Below are 15,912 nucleotides of genomic sequence, written 5' to 3' on the forward strand. Positions count from 1 at the left end.
TAAACCTATAAAAAATTGAAAATAGTATATAAATTTGACGAGTACTTTTTGCAAGACGATTTTTACAAGTAACACTGATTTTTTTTTTACTTTGATTTTTTATTATTATTAACTATATTCGAAAATTCTAATAATTACAGGGTTCACCATCCAAAAAAAAATAAGTTCCGATCAAAAAAGGAAAAGGGTCAATTTAACAAGTAGGTCGGATCAAATAATTAAAAGATATAGTATTAAAAATACTTACAAAAAAATTATTTACTTGCTCAAAAGAATTGAATTTTGGTTTTCAAATAAAATATCATTTCTATGCCTTGGCATAATTATATCTTTGCTCTCATCTTTTAAATACCTAGCAAAATCTTGCTATGGGACCTAATGAGATAATATCATAAGGGTATTTGCAGGATTTTATAAATATTATTTTAGCTGATAAAAATTCTCTTTTAACTATCTTTTCCACCAAAAATAAATATAATTTATGTTATAAATAATAATTTAAAAAGGTATAAGTTATTGTTTTTCCAAATAATTATAATTGAATGTGAATGTTATATTTCCTTCATATACTTTTAATATACGAAATGTTTTTAAAAAAATCAGGAGGTATGAAGGTCTCGGGTCAAAAAATAAATCTATTTCGCAGATCTCTTTATTTTGAATAATAAAATATTATACGAAAGATATTTATTATTGGAAATTTGTTAATTATAAATATCCAAGGGGCATTTGCCCCAACTGCCCTTCAGTTTAATTAATATATTTAATAGAAATTCGGAATATTTTAGTATAAAAGGTGAAAATATCCTGTTATTGTTAAATTGGCAACGAATTTTTAACCATAATTTGTAATTTCGTATAGCGCCAACAATTTTATGCAAATAAAAATTTTAATTTTTGGTAAAAATGCATTATATATGTCGTGTAGTAAAGGTATCAGAACTATCTGGGATCATCATGGATTTTAAAGGGATCGCTTTAATAATTCAATTTTTTTGAACCATGATAAATAATAATCTTAATTTAAAATGCGTTTTACGATAGTTTTACTTTATTTTTAAAAATTTTATTGTTATATATTTATTTTCAAAGTTTTTTTTTGGGGGGGGGGGAGGTTATGAAAGTAGATATGTCGAATATAGGGAATCAATCGATAACTAATCAAAAGATCTATTCAACTAGAGGGGTTAACATTTCCCTGTTAATGGGCGACTAGGTCTGAGGGGGCAGGAATATTTTTAAAACATAATATCGATATGGATATCAAATAAAAGCTAATTTGAATATCCTTTGATTGAAAGTATTCATTATTGGCTTTGATGGGTAGGACTTGGTCTAGGGGTGGGAATGGGGCGGGGAGGTGGTAAAAAATATAAGATTATGGGTATCAAATAAAAGATAATTAAAATATTTTTTATTGTAATAATAATAATCACTCAAAGTGGGCGGGGACCTGGAGGGGTTAGGAATAACATAAAATATCGATATGGGTATCAAATAAAAGTTAATTTAATTATTTTTGTTTGAAATTATTCATTCTTTGTTTTGATTAGATATGACTTAATCTGGGGGGGGGAGGTAAAAAATTTATTTTGATATGGGCATCAAATAAAAGGTAATTTAAATATTTTTTATAATCACTCATAGCGGGTTGGCAACAATAAATATCGATATGGGCATCAAATAAAAGAAAATTTAAATATCTTTTGATTGAAGGTATTCATTCTTGGTCTTGGTCGGTAGGGGGTCTAGGGGTGAATAGAGTAGGGAGGGGGATAAAAAATATTTAAATAAAAGGTAATTAAAATATTATTTATTGTAATAATAATCTCTCAAAGTGGGTGGGTCTAGCCCCTGGGGGGATCAAGAATTTTCAACACAAAATAACAATAGGTACCAAATAAAAGGTAATTAAAATATCTCTTGATTGTTATAATTATACTCTAAGTAGACATTCTATACCAAGCTCATCCTATAATGACAATGAATTCATAATTTATTTTTTTTCTGATGAAAATTAATGAATATTTACTAACTCTAGCCTACTAATTTTACTCTTCATTTTTATATATTTTTTATTTTAAATAAGATTTCACCATAATTTCTAATCTGACTTGCACAAATTATATCTGCTTTATAACCATAATAGTACTAATGAACCTGAGGGTATAATGATTGCTCACAAAATAAGTAGGGGGAATTCCTACGAATCATTTAATATTAAATTATTTCATTGGGGATCACGTATTGATCCTAATAAATAAAAATGTAGATCAAATCTATACCCCAAAATATTGAAGTCAAAATTATCCAAATGGGGGCAAGAAACTATAGGTTGGATCTAATTTGGAAAAAATTGATTCCCCGTTTTAAAAAACGAACGTTTACAAATCAATAAAACCATTCTTAATAAACTTATCTCCATAAAAGCAGATCAAGAAGTGCATCTTCTTATGGTAATTGGAAATTAATTTGAATTTCCAAAAAAGTTGCAACAATAAGAGATGCCAATGTTATAAAAATGGCATTAATTATAGTGACAAAATGTCACCTAAGGGTCCATTCCATGTCAAATGAGCAAAAAAATCAAGATTTTCGGCCGACCCCTTTCAATTTCGATAAAAAGTTGTAGACTGGATATATATGTTCCCATTAGATTATAAACAAAATTTTAGCGCATTAGCAACTATATTAGCTGAGATAATCGGGTTTAAAGGTCCAAAAGACGTCTTTTTTTGCTTTTTACTGATGTTAAATAATTAGTTTTTAATTTAAAACTAAATATGATCAAATATTGAATCTAATATCAATAGCTAAGTTAATAATTGATAATTATGGTGAAAGCATTAAAATAATATTTAAATTAGCTTTTATTTGATATCCATATCGAGATTTTATGTTGAAAAATATTCCTGACCCCTCCTGGTCCTAGACCCGTCCACTTTGAGTGATTATTATTATTACAATAAAAAAATATTTTAATTACCTTTTATTTGATACCCATATCAATATCTTTTATTTTTTCCCACTTACCCACCCCCACCCACCCCTTCACCAAGTTCTACCCATTAAGACCAGGAATAAATATTTTCAATTAAAAGATATTTAAATTAGCATATTTTGAAACTATTGATATAATTTTTATTTTGTCTATATATTGAGGTCTAATTAACTTGCCGATTATTTTAAATCTTGTTAATAGTCTCTTCCATCACTTCGTTCATACTTTTTTAATTTTTAAATATCAATATACATTTTTGAGATAGTGGAAAAGTTAATGATGAAGACGAGATAGTAGTTGCGACGACAAGATTAGAAACAATGCTAGGGGATACGGGCATCGCTGTTAATCCTCAGGATAAAAGATACTCTAAATATTTATCTCATAATGAATCACCTTATAAATATCAAGTTATTCATCCTTTCTCCAAAGATAGACTGATTCCTATCGTTTTCGATAAAGCTATTGATATTCATTTTGGAACTGGTTAAAAAAATACTAAATATTTTTACACAATATATTTAAAGGGGCCGTTAAAATAACGCCCGCACATGATTTTGATGATTACGAAATTGGGCTAAGACACAATTTGGCAACTATCAATATATTTACTGAAGATGGACGAATGAATGAACATTGTGGACCTTTTATTGTAAATTTATCAAATCAATTATCTTTATTTTTTTTAAATACCAAGGGTTTACACAGATTTGAAGCTCGAATTTTGATAGAAAAACATTTGAATGATATGAATTTGTTCCGGGGGAAAAAGGAACACTCAATGCTTATTCCAATTTGCAGGTATTATTTAAATTCCATTTGATATTCAATATTATATTATAAAATAAAAGTCGTTCTAAAGATATAATTGAACCAATGATCAAACCTCAATGGTATTTAAGCTGTAGTGAAATGGCTATAAATGCTAAACAAGTTTGAATATTTTTTAAACTATAATACAAAACTTTATTATGCAGGCTGTAGCAGAGAAGCGTTTAATATTGATTCCTTCCTCGTACGATGTTACCTGGAACACTTGGATGAACAACATTAGGTAAATCCCTCATCGATTTGTCAATTATATTATAACTTTTTGGTAATGCATAAGCATAAAGGTGCACTGTTATTTATTCGGATCGAAATTAGAGGAGGGTGCGGGCCTAATTTCTATTTATAGCCCGCCCATTCACGGTGGCAAAAAATAAGTCCTTACACGCTTGTTAAAATTTTTCTTAACTTATTTCTACTTTCACGCTTTTTGAATTTATAATTCTATCATGGTATTTTATTTTTTTAATTCAATGACAAACAAAATAATCTTTATAATAAATCAAAATTTTTATTTGAAAAAAGAAGAATGTTCATATTATATGTTTATAATTGTGTTTGTCTTTCCTCTAATACGCTATTGGCTATAGAAATAATCCTTCACTGGAAGCCGCCGGGGCTTATAAAATTTTCTTGCTTCCAAAACTTTAAATTATTTTCTTCGTTATTTGCTTGAACGATGAATCTTTTAAATTCATTCTTACATCTTTCGTGATAAGATGTCACCTCATCAGAATAATTTCAAAGTTCTCTAAATGTTTTATTTAGGATTTTAAGAAATTTTTTATCATGATATAAGCAAAGTTCTATCTCATTATCATATCTTGCTTAATGAAATGGCTTAACTTGCGGTTTGATGCAGATTACTTAAAATTTTGCACTACACCTTTTATACTTAAAGCTATTTCATGTAAGCAATAATCAAAAATATGGTGCATTATGTTATTTAATATATGGCATGAAAATGGTATTTATTCTTTCATCATCTTTGAATACATTCATTACATTTTAAACAGAATTTATAAGGCAATTGCATCAATTATCTTAGATTTGTAGGTAAATATGAGAAAATTTAAACAATAGTAAAGATAAATTAAAACCACACATATTAAATTAAGTTGATTACCAAATCTCTATTGCTGAACGAGAGTTGAGAGACTAAATTATTTTTTATTCAATTGAAGCTTTATAAGACGGGGAAAAAATGTTGTTTATAAAATCGTAATTTTTTGTTTTTAAAAATTATTCCTTTTCAAAAAGAATTAAATTTTAAAATATATATTATAATTATAATATTGCAAATTTATATTTATAAAAAACATTTTAATAATTAAAATTTTCGCGATTCACGGTAAATTTATGTTCACGCCCAATTACGCCCGACAAAAATTTTAAGAAGCCCGTAACGCCTAATAATTTTAAATTTATTCACACTCAAGCCATGACCCAACCGTCATACGTAATTTTACGGCCCGAACCCACTTCTATATGGAATTGAATATTGTATTACACTAAAACCACAAACCTTACCGCCTCTAAAATATTGACCTCTAGTACCTCAGTTGCAAAGAATACTAACCTTGATTTATCAAGATTTTTTTTAATTTTATTTTGCAGAGATTGGTGTATATCAAGGCAACTTTGGTGGGGACATCGTATTCCTGCTTATAAAATATCTCATACTTTTTCAAAAGAGGTAAAATGAAATTAAAATACTTTCTTATTTGATTTCCTTAAGGATGATGATGAAATATGGATTGCCGCTCGTAATGAAAACGAAGCCTTAATTAAAGCTAAAAACATTTTAAAAACAGACGAATTAAATAACATTCGTTTAATTCAGGGTTTTATTGTTAAACGATTTGTTGTTTAATCATATTTATTTAGATGAAGATGTATTAGATACGTGGTTTTCATCAGCCTTGGTACCATTAGCCACATTGGGATGGCCAAATATTGTTTTTCTTTTCAAAATTATATAAATAATTTTATTTTAAGGAAAACGATGAATTCCAACGTTACTTTCCAAATACCTTTTTAGAAACGGGTCACGACATTTTATTTTTTTGGGTAGCAAGAATGGTTTTTTTGTCTCAAAAGTTGACTGGTCTCTTACCATTTAGACAAGTTAATTTTCCATCACAATAGAATGTGTAAATAAACTCTGTTTCAGGTATTTTTACACGCTATGATTAGAGACGCACATGGCAGAAAAATGAGTAAATCTTTAGGAAACATTATTGATCCCATTGACGTAATTAAGGGCATCACATTAAAAGTTATAAAAAGTTGTCTTGTTGAATTATAACAATTGATTAGGAGTTGAATGAAAAATTATTGATTGGAAATTTAGAAGAGACAGAATATGAAAAGGCTAAACAAGGTCAGAAAATAGATTTCCCAAATGGGATACCTCAATGTGGAACGGATGCTCTCAGATTTGCACTTTGTGCCTATACTAATCAAGGTAGATTTTATACTTTGTCTTATTTTTTAAACTAAAACACTTCAAAACTTTTGGCTCCTAAAAATATAACATTGATTCTAGGAGGATATTAATTTCTAAAAAATAAGCACTAATATCACTTTAGTTAAAAAATTTTTAATGGTCATATGGTGTGCAATATCTATTTTTTACTTTGAAGCGCTAATTTTAATTTATACGATATCTTTTTGGTTATGGCATATGTTACTGGGAAAACATGGATGCTCAGTAGGGTTAATATAATTTTTGTTATTAAAAAAAATATCACAATAGAGATCAAAGGTAGAACACATGTCTTGTAGGATTAATGGATTAATATATAAATTTCTGGAGGCTATATTTGTAACCATCAAATAACAAATTTTAAATTATTCCAGTATAATTATTACACTTCTTTACAAGCAAATCATTCCTATTATTATATTTTTATTCAAGACATATAATCAACACATATTTTATTTGATTTGATAATTCAAATTTAAAATATAATTTTGAACAATTATTTATTATTTACACAAATAATATTTAAGTGACATTTTGTCACTATTATTATTGCCATTTTTAAAACATTGGTCTCTTATTGTGAAAATTGCAAATTGATTTACAATTACCATAAGAAGATGCACTTCTTGATGTTGTTATTATGGAGATGGTCTCATTAAGAATGGTTAAATTGTAATATTTTATTGCCAAGTCCTACACAACAAGATCAAGATTGAATACTTTCAGTCAAAAGATATTTAAATTAACTTTTATTTGGTACCAATATCGATATTTTATATTGAAAATATTCCTGACCCCTCTAGGGCCTAGACCAACCCACTTTGAGTGATTATTATTACAATAAAAAAAATTTTTTAATTAACTTTTATTTGATACCCATATCAATATATTTTTTTACCACCTCTCCCCACCCTAATCCAAGTTCTACCCATCAAGACCAATATGGAATGCTTTCAGTAAAAGAAATTTAAATTCGCTTTTATTTGATACCAATATCGATATTTTGTTTTGATAAAAAATATTCTACATATCTAGTTTCATAAGCCCCCCCCCCCAACCAAAAACTTTGACAATAAATAAATAACAATCAAAATTTAAAAAAAAGCAAAACGCGTTTTAAATTAAGATTCTTCTTTATCATGATTCTAATGTAATAATACCGTATAGTTCTTTATTCTTTAAAAAATTGAATTCTTTAATGGGATCCCTTTAAAACCCGTGATAATCCCGGATAGTTCTAATCCCTTTAAAAATTACGACATGTATATACCGGGTGGCTAAAAAAAATCGCATTTTGAAATCCTTATAACTATAAATTCAAAAAATGAGGATTTTATCCATATGTTCTTTAATAAAGTACAAACTTTCACAAAAATACAAGTAAGACATTTGATGCCAAAAAATGGTATAATCACAAAATCTCAATTATATATCTTTTCTTTAATAATCGTTTACATAGTCTACTGAAAAATAATAATCAAAATATATATAAACATATAAATAAATTAATTTTACTGTCACTTTATTACATAATTATAAAATAATAAGACATAAAATTTAAAAGGCAAAGGGTTAAAGATAAATCAAATTAAAAAGAATACTATCCCAAAAATTGGAAAGTGGTATAATATTTACAAAATCTAATTATATATCTTTTCTTTAATAATCATTTATATAGTCTGTAATTAAATAATATCGTAATAATTCTTCTAATTTGAATAATACATTTTTCCTTTTCATCTAAATATTATAACAAATATCTTAGGCAAAAATATTTTTAAAATTGATCTAAGTCTACTGGATTATTATGTGTAAAATAGGCTTATGTTTGTGAAGTTTGGCCCTTGATTTCTAAAGAAAAGTCAAGTTGGCCTTCGATCAGTGGAAAAAATTGTTAGCTGTTATACAAGAAAAAAGAGGACCGATCCAGCATGGATTTTGTTAATATTATGTTTTTTATAAAATAACATATTATTTATAAGAAATGGGCAGTATAAAAAACATTTGGTAGGTATATATTTTTTGACAAGAATTTCACTTACTTGGACAGTATTGAAAATAAATGGGCAGTTTAGTTAATTTAAATTTCTGGGAAGTTATTAATTAATTTGCAAGTTTTATTGACTTCTAAAAGTTATTAATCTTTTTGCAGTTGTGAAATTAAGCTATTGGAATAGTTTGTCTAAAATGCAAATAAAAATAATTTATTTTCCGCAAATAGAATAAATATAATATACTAGCCGATAGCCCGTCAAGAATGACGGTTTGATGATGAACCAGAATAGTGAAATATGAAAACTAGATTATCCATATTCATTCTTCCAAGATTTCTATAAATTTTTAGAGAAAAGGCCAAATATATTATGGAAAATATGGAATAAAAAAAATATGATCAGTGAGTTATGATATTTATCAAATCCTTTAACAAATTTTCCACATTCAGACTCAATGTTTTTTGCCCCCTCACTTCGTATAAAATCTTCATTCATCTCAAAGAATCATTTAAATGCTTTTAAAACCTTCCTAAATACTCTTTAAAAATACCTGCCATCATAAATTCTAATCAATTATGGGAGCAAACCTGATTATCTCACAATTACGGTGGTATCCACCCCATTGCAATGGGCTATTTAGAAGATTATTAGCGAAAAAATTGCAATAGGTCAAAACCCAGGGTCTTGACTTATTAAGTATACGTATCAATTAGGATTTGGTTTTAAGAGAGAAGACAAAATAGCTTTACATGTCATTTGTTATATATCCAAAATTCCCCTCTAACATGGCTATTATTAAAGTAGACTAAAAATGATTTCAATAGCAAATTTTGTGAACATTTCATAAATTGTTTTTATCCCAAATTTCCTTATTATTCAAAATTCCTAGAGACATACTGTAATATTAAAACTCCTTTATTCAGACTACATATTATAGATTCTGACGAAAGGACCCAGCAGGGGGCACACGTCCTCGTTTATTTTACCATGGTATTCCTTAAATCTATTGAATATAAATATTTGGTATCTTGATGGAACAATATGTGATGCTCTTCCTAAAATAATTGGTTTTCAATTTCTTGAAGCCAATTTTAAAAGACTCATTCTTAATAAGTCCAAATCCATAATCTATTTCCATGATAACAATATACAAAACCCTCATCTAGCAAGATTAAATTTTTTACTGAGCACATAAATAATAAAAATTAGATACCATTATTGATGATTTTACTTTATCTAACTTTTTAAATCCTAACTCCTTCCGCTGTAAATTGATCTCTGAAAAATTAGATCTTGGTTATATTAGCGGTGCTGCCCGTATTTTGACTTCTGATGATACTATTTCCCCCATCAACACTTCTACTTTTCAAAAGCTCTCGAAAATCCACCGGTCCCCTTTTAACATTCATCCGCTAGACTCTTCTACTCCCTTTAACTGTGACGAAGTTCTTAAGTGCTTGAGGTTCTTTAAAAAAGGGACGACAGGTGGTTTAGACGGGTTCAGACCTGTTTTTTTTGTTGATTTAATCAGATGCTTTGATAGTGGTTTTATTGAACCCTTACTAAAATCATTAACCGAACTTTATAATAATATCCTTGTACGCTAAGTTCCTCTTTGTATACGCCCTAATCTTTTTGGTGCACGCCTTGAAACTGGATGGTGGTATTAGACCCATAGCTATAAGGTCATTTTTTCATCGATTAGTCTTAGCTGCTCTCACAATTGCGGGAATATTCAGAATCAAGGTTCTTGTAGGCCTTTGCAATGCTATTCACTTTAGCCACTTTGTAAATGAAATATTTTATTTTTCTTCTCATTTTTGATAATTCTTTTTTTAAAAAATAATTTATAAATTTTCCGTTATATTTCTTCACTTCTCTATACCTTTTTTAAACAATTCTTTCCTTTTTTCCATAATACATAACAATACTTTGACTCTTTATGATTTTTTCTCATAATATTGTTTTCTTTATCATATATTTCTAACTTTTTGAATCTCCTTAAGCCGTTTTTAATCTTTATTTTTCTTCTCATTTTTGATAATTTTTTTTTGTAATTATTGTTAATTTTCACTTAATTTTTATTATCTAATGGGAGACAATTTTTTTTATTAGGATTTTATATATATCAAATTACTTGATTACAATTCCTGAATTAAATTAATCGTTTGATTATAATGTACCTTTTAATTTAAAATTAAATAAGTTAGAATAATACCAAACGATATGTAAATTAATAAAAAATATATAATCATTTTTAAATTCTTATTTTTAAAATTCTATTATCATCCATTGAGAAATAAAAATAAAGTGAAAAAGAATTATCAAAAATGAGAAGAAAAGATCAGAAAAATAAAGATTAAAAATGACTTAATGAAATTCAAAAAGTTAAAAATGTATGTAAAAGATAGCAATATAATGAGAATAAATCATAAAAAGTCAAAATATTGTTATATGTTTGATGAAAAAAATGAAAGAATTGTTTAAAAAATGGAGTAGAGAATTGAAGAAAAATTACAGGGAAATTTATAAAAGGACAAAGGAATTATCAAAAATGGAAGAAAAATAAATTGCGAAAAGATATTAAAAATAAGGATTAATAATGATTTGAAGAAATCGCAAAAAGTTAGAAGAAGGAATAAAAAAAAAAATTTAAGACAAATTCAAAAGAGAAAATATAAATATTTTAAAAAATAACGATTTTCCTTATTTGATTGACACTTTTCCTTTTGGATTAGACCTTTTCCTTTTTTGATTAGACTTTTTTTTATATGGCTTTTCCTTTTTTGATTGAAAATTTTTCCTTCTTGATTGGGACTTTTCCTTTTTTGAATGGGAAACCCTGTAAGTGAAATTTTTGTTCATCAATAAAAAAATAATAATATGGGACTTTATGTATAATTATTCTTTAAGGGGTATAACTTACTAATATAAGAAAAATATTCATTGTAAATATCGGTTCAGTATCGGTGCCGTTTGAAATCAAATCGGATCGGTGAAAAAATTGTGGATCAAATTAGACCTTTTTTTAAATTATGTACTATACCCAATTTATATTATGTTGTAACATTTTTTGGATAATAAGGACGCTTAACTTGTTAAAGGTGACCTATTATGTTTTTTACAAATCTATTCCATTTATAAGATGATCCTGTCATTTTATTTATTGTATTTTGCTTATATTTAATAATTGTTTGATTAAAAAACAAGGGGAAAGTATAAATGACGATAACTATATTTTTTTTAATATTCTTTTCAGGAAAAACACCATAAAGTGTATTTTTTTATACTTATTATTTTTCCACCTTTTGAAAAATATTACTCTTTTATGAGCCCAATATTTTTCTTTAATTAGACTCATATGTATTTTTAAAAACAATTTTCATCAAACAGATCTTTTAAAAATATAGACTATCTAGGCTAGAATTTTTTTAAAAAATTTTTTTAACATGTTTTATCAAAACAAATAGTATCTGTGATTTGAACAAAACAATAAGTGAGTTTTATTTCATTTGTTTTCACAAAAATGCATTTAATTTATATTTTTTTAATTAAAATTTTTAGGTCAATAATCTCAGGCCTAAAATAAAAAATCGGGCAGCTTAGAACTAATGAGAATTTCGGGCTCGGGCTGTTAAAAATATTTACAAGGCTCTATTTAACCTTATTAATTTTTTATACAACTATTATACAATTCAAAAATGGTTTGTAACATATTTTCTATTATAGAATTTAACTTGCAAATTACCTCTAATAAATATTATTATGAAATATAGGTAAGGACATAAATTTAGATGTCAATAGAATTGTTGGATATCGACATTTTTGTAATAAAATTTGGAACGCAACAAAATTTGTATTGAACATTTTAAATTCACAGAGCCTAGAACTTGGCTGTCAAGATTTTCACAAAATGATGAATAATGAGGGACGTGAATTTCAGGATATGGATACCTGGATTCTACAAATGTTATCTGAATGTGTTGAAAAATGCGATAAAGGTTTTAGGGAATATAATTTCCAGCTTGTTACCAATGCTCTCCACAATTATTGGCTATATCAATTTTGTGACATTTACATAGTACCTTTCTATATTTTAATGGCTTTAATGAAATTAAATATTAAAAGGAATATGCTAAACCGTATTTGTATGATAAACTGATTCCAACTTTCGCTGTGACCACATATAAAGATGTTATTAAGAGAATTCTATTACATTGCTTGTATAATTTTCTAAAATTACTTCACCCATTTATGCCCTTTATAACTGAAGAGTTATATCAAAGAATCATTCCTCATATAAATTTTTTATATAAAGACCATGATATTAAACAATCTATATCTATATCGACTTATCCAAACATATTAAATGTAAAATATAAAATCTTTGATGTCTTTAACATTATTTCACAGTTCAATTATTGCAAAAACTTGCTATTAAATGAAACGATTGCTTTAATTATGAACACGATCAAAGGTATCCGGAATATTCGACAGGAATATAATATTTTAAAAGCCGATTTAGAAGGTTAAGTTTTATACACTTGATTATTTTGATAAATAATATAAATTTGTGAAATATAGCTCATTAAATTTATATATAGTAAATATTTTATGCATGATGGATCATCCTGTCAATGACGCTAACACAATCATATGCCAAATTAAAAATTTAAAAAATTTTATTATATCATCAACTGCACCCTTAAAAGAATTAAATATAAAGAGTATATATGGAGATCATGAGCCTTATAAAAATTGCATCTATTTTACATCTCCCTTACCAAATTATAATTTCAAGTGTATAACTTATATATCTTTAGAGGTAAATATGACATTATTTGCTATAAAATATATTATATACTTAGGGTCTCATCGATGTAGATAAAGAAAGAAATAGGTTAATGGCTAAACAAAGTAAATTATTGGAATCATTAGATCATTTGAAACGTATAACATCTGACCCTAACTATAATATTGACATTGTTGGGAGTCAAGTTATTCAAATAAATGAAAACAAGGTTTGTTTTAAAATTATCATATCACCTATATTTATTTTTTATTAGATGACATCATATAAAACTGAAATGCAGGATATAGAAAAACTTTTATCTAATCTACATTATTAAGATATTAATCAATTGTTAAAAATTTACAATATAAAAAGAATGTTAATTTTTGTATTATAAATGTAAATCTTTTAGGGGAAAAAATTGGATAAACAAATTTAGCCTTAAACTGGGTAATGACAAATATCGAATTTACTCCACAAAATTTTTATTGTTTTAGTTAGTGTTGTTAAACTGCTCGTTTTGATTCATCTAGAATAATATTACACAAGCTGAAGATTTTGTTTGTAGAAGAAACAAAGGTTTGGATATCTATTAGCAAAATCTCGAGGCGTAGGCAATATTTTTCTGGCTAAATATTGAACTAGCCGTTTTTAAAAATCGGCTCAAAACGAGCAGTTTAACAACACTAGTTTTAATTAATAGATAATTAAAAAAATTATGAATATTCAAAAAATTAGTCGCCTAATTTTTCATGCCCGGTCCAGCTCGAAATTTTTTTTAAAATAGTTTTGCCGGCCCGGCTCGAACCCGAAATTTTTTTAAAAAGTTTTCCTGGCCCGAACCCGAAATTTATTTAAAAAAAATTACCGGCCTGGCCAGGCCCGAATTTATTTAAATATTAATTTTTATAATTACTTAAAATAAAATATATGTTATATAGCATTTAGTTTCAATAAATTAAATCAAAAATTTTTATTTTACATAAAAAATTTATAAATTTAGATATAATTAATAAAATTTCCAAGGTCCCACCCAGCCCGAATTTTTTTTAAAAATATTGGACTAACTTTGCAGATCTCTATTTCACAATAAATATATACATAAAATAGATAGTTAACAGAAGCAAGATATGCCAATCAGGACAACTAAATCATTTTATCAAATCACAACGCAATTTTTACTGAATGACAATATTACATGAATAAATATTTTATCCCCCCCCCCATCTTAGAAAAAATAATAAGTCGAAAAAAATTAGTGTAGAAAAATCATACACACTCTTATCCTTATTTCCTCGTCTCTTCCATTCTTATAGTATTTCAATAACGATCCTCGTCATACCCACCCCCATGGTATTAGTGCCTATTATCATGATTAGATTGGGTGATTTAATATTTAAAAAATAATAATAAAAGTTTTGGGAAAATCTCGGAATAATTTTTAATATTTATTTAATAGAAAACTCAACTCATTATAAATCCAAAATCGATTTCGTAATTTTATAATTATCATGATAAAAATTATTTTATTTAAATTTTCGGGACATAATGATTAACTCCTTAAATTTAACATCAATCTAGCGATAGAAAAAACTCTTTCACTAGAATTTTTTGGCGAGCCTGGAAAGATTAGGAAGTTCGCTCTTTTTTTCTTTCCAAAAATTTAGAACATCTATATCTTGTGAATGTTATTTTCTAAGAAGAATATGGCAATCTTGTTAAGTGTAATAATAATTTATATTTGTTGAATGTTTATTTGCCAATTTTATCAAATACTTGAATTTAATAATTTTTCTTGAACCTCAATAGCTATATTTACTACCTGAATATCATCATTCTCTAGAATGTTTTATTATAAATTCTGAGCTGAACAAGTTTGCTCTTTTTACTTTGACACAATTGTCAATTTTTGAAATCTTAAATCTAAAAGAGAAGCCAATACCTAAATAATTTTTTTAATTAATAAATAAATGAATATACTTATATATTATTACTGCAGATTAAAAACCGGAAATCGTAACGCAAATTTTTTTAGCATATTTATGTGAAATGATTTCAGAACTATTATTTATGCAATTTTATTTCTAAAAAGTAACGCAAGTTTAAAGTAGACCCTTTTTGTACTGAAAGAAATTAGACAGTTTCTTTAAATTTTGAAAGAAATGCTAATCGTTCTTCTACCAGCTCAGATTCATAATTTGAAAAAGTGCTTCCCAATTCTTTTCAAAACATTATTAATTAAATTCTTATTTAATCCAGATATGCTTTCTAGCTTAATTAATATACTATGCCAACGTGTTGGGACATTTAATTTTAAGGTTTTTATATGCGTGGAATTATTATTATTATCATTAAAATTGCCAATTAGAAAACGGGTATCCGGGTATGGATCAGTGCTGTCAAGATTTAACATGTCTGATGTTAAATCTATCAAATTCAAAATCAATCTCTGCAGTTTTATATCTTAGAGCAATAATAATTTCTCTAATTCTTTTGATGAGATTTTCAACAAAGTGTACCTTTTTAATACCATCCACTGTAACCAGATTTGTTTCATTAAGAGCAGTACGGCTTTGATATTTCTAAAATAAGTATTTTGAAATTTATAACAAAAAATCATACCTTTCATTTATATTAGACAACAAATTAGGGAGAATTTTTCAAGAAAAATTTATTCTGAGTTGCAAAGCTCAAAAACAGATATGATTAAAACAAATGAATATGCAATTATACAATATAAATCATATATGTTTATGTGCAATAACATTGTTAGCATGGCTATAAAATTCAACTATTATGAATCTTCTCA

General features: G+C 26.6%; 1 protein-coding gene across 2 annotated transcripts in view; it reads left to right on the plus strand.

Moving 5' to 3' along the window:
* The window catches only part of LOC135925235 (valine--tRNA ligase-like), a 30,112-nt gene extending 15,634 nt beyond the window's left edge, over positions 1-14,478 (plus strand). Inside the window, exons 9-26 of one of the 2 annotated variants that reach the window (XM_065460462.1) lie at positions 3,263-3,487; positions 3,529-3,653; positions 3,699-3,802; positions 3,853-3,934; positions 3,979-4,055; positions 5,447-5,525; positions 5,568-5,673; positions 5,717-5,787; positions 5,828-5,956; positions 6,003-6,107; positions 6,149-6,296; positions 12,088-12,392; positions 12,440-12,682; positions 12,725-12,839; positions 12,916-13,136; positions 13,180-13,332; positions 13,378-13,553; positions 14,214-14,478. In XM_065460462.1, coding sequence (XP_065316534.1) covers positions 3,263-3,487; positions 3,529-3,653; positions 3,699-3,802; positions 3,853-3,934; positions 3,979-4,055; positions 5,447-5,525; positions 5,568-5,673; positions 5,717-5,787; positions 5,828-5,956; positions 6,003-6,107; positions 6,149-6,296; positions 12,088-12,392; positions 12,440-12,682; positions 12,725-12,839; positions 12,916-13,136; positions 13,180-13,332; positions 13,378-13,440 — 2,351 coding nt within the window. In that variant the 3' untranslated portion in view covers positions 13,441-13,553; positions 14,214-14,478. Of the gene's footprint in view, positions 1-3,262; positions 3,488-3,528; positions 3,803-3,852; positions 3,935-3,978; positions 4,056-5,446; positions 5,526-5,567; positions 5,674-5,716; positions 5,788-5,827; positions 5,957-6,002; positions 6,108-6,148; positions 6,297-12,087; positions 12,393-12,439; positions 12,683-12,724; positions 12,840-12,915; positions 13,137-13,179; positions 13,333-13,377; positions 13,554-14,213 lie in introns of both variants that reach the window. The other variant, XM_065460461.1, reaches the window with a different exon arrangement.
* Positions 14,479-15,912: the final 1,434 nt, after the last annotated feature.

The sequence above is a fragment of the Gordionus sp. m RMFG-2023 genome, chromosome 2 (assembly GCF_954871325.1).
Source record: "Gordionus sp. m RMFG-2023 chromosome 2, tfGorSpeb1-WG-v2, whole genome shotgun sequence".
NCBI classification, from domain to species: domain Eukaryota; kingdom Metazoa; phylum Nematomorpha; class Gordioida; order Chordodea; family Parachordodidae; genus Gordionus; species Gordionus sp. m RMFG-2023.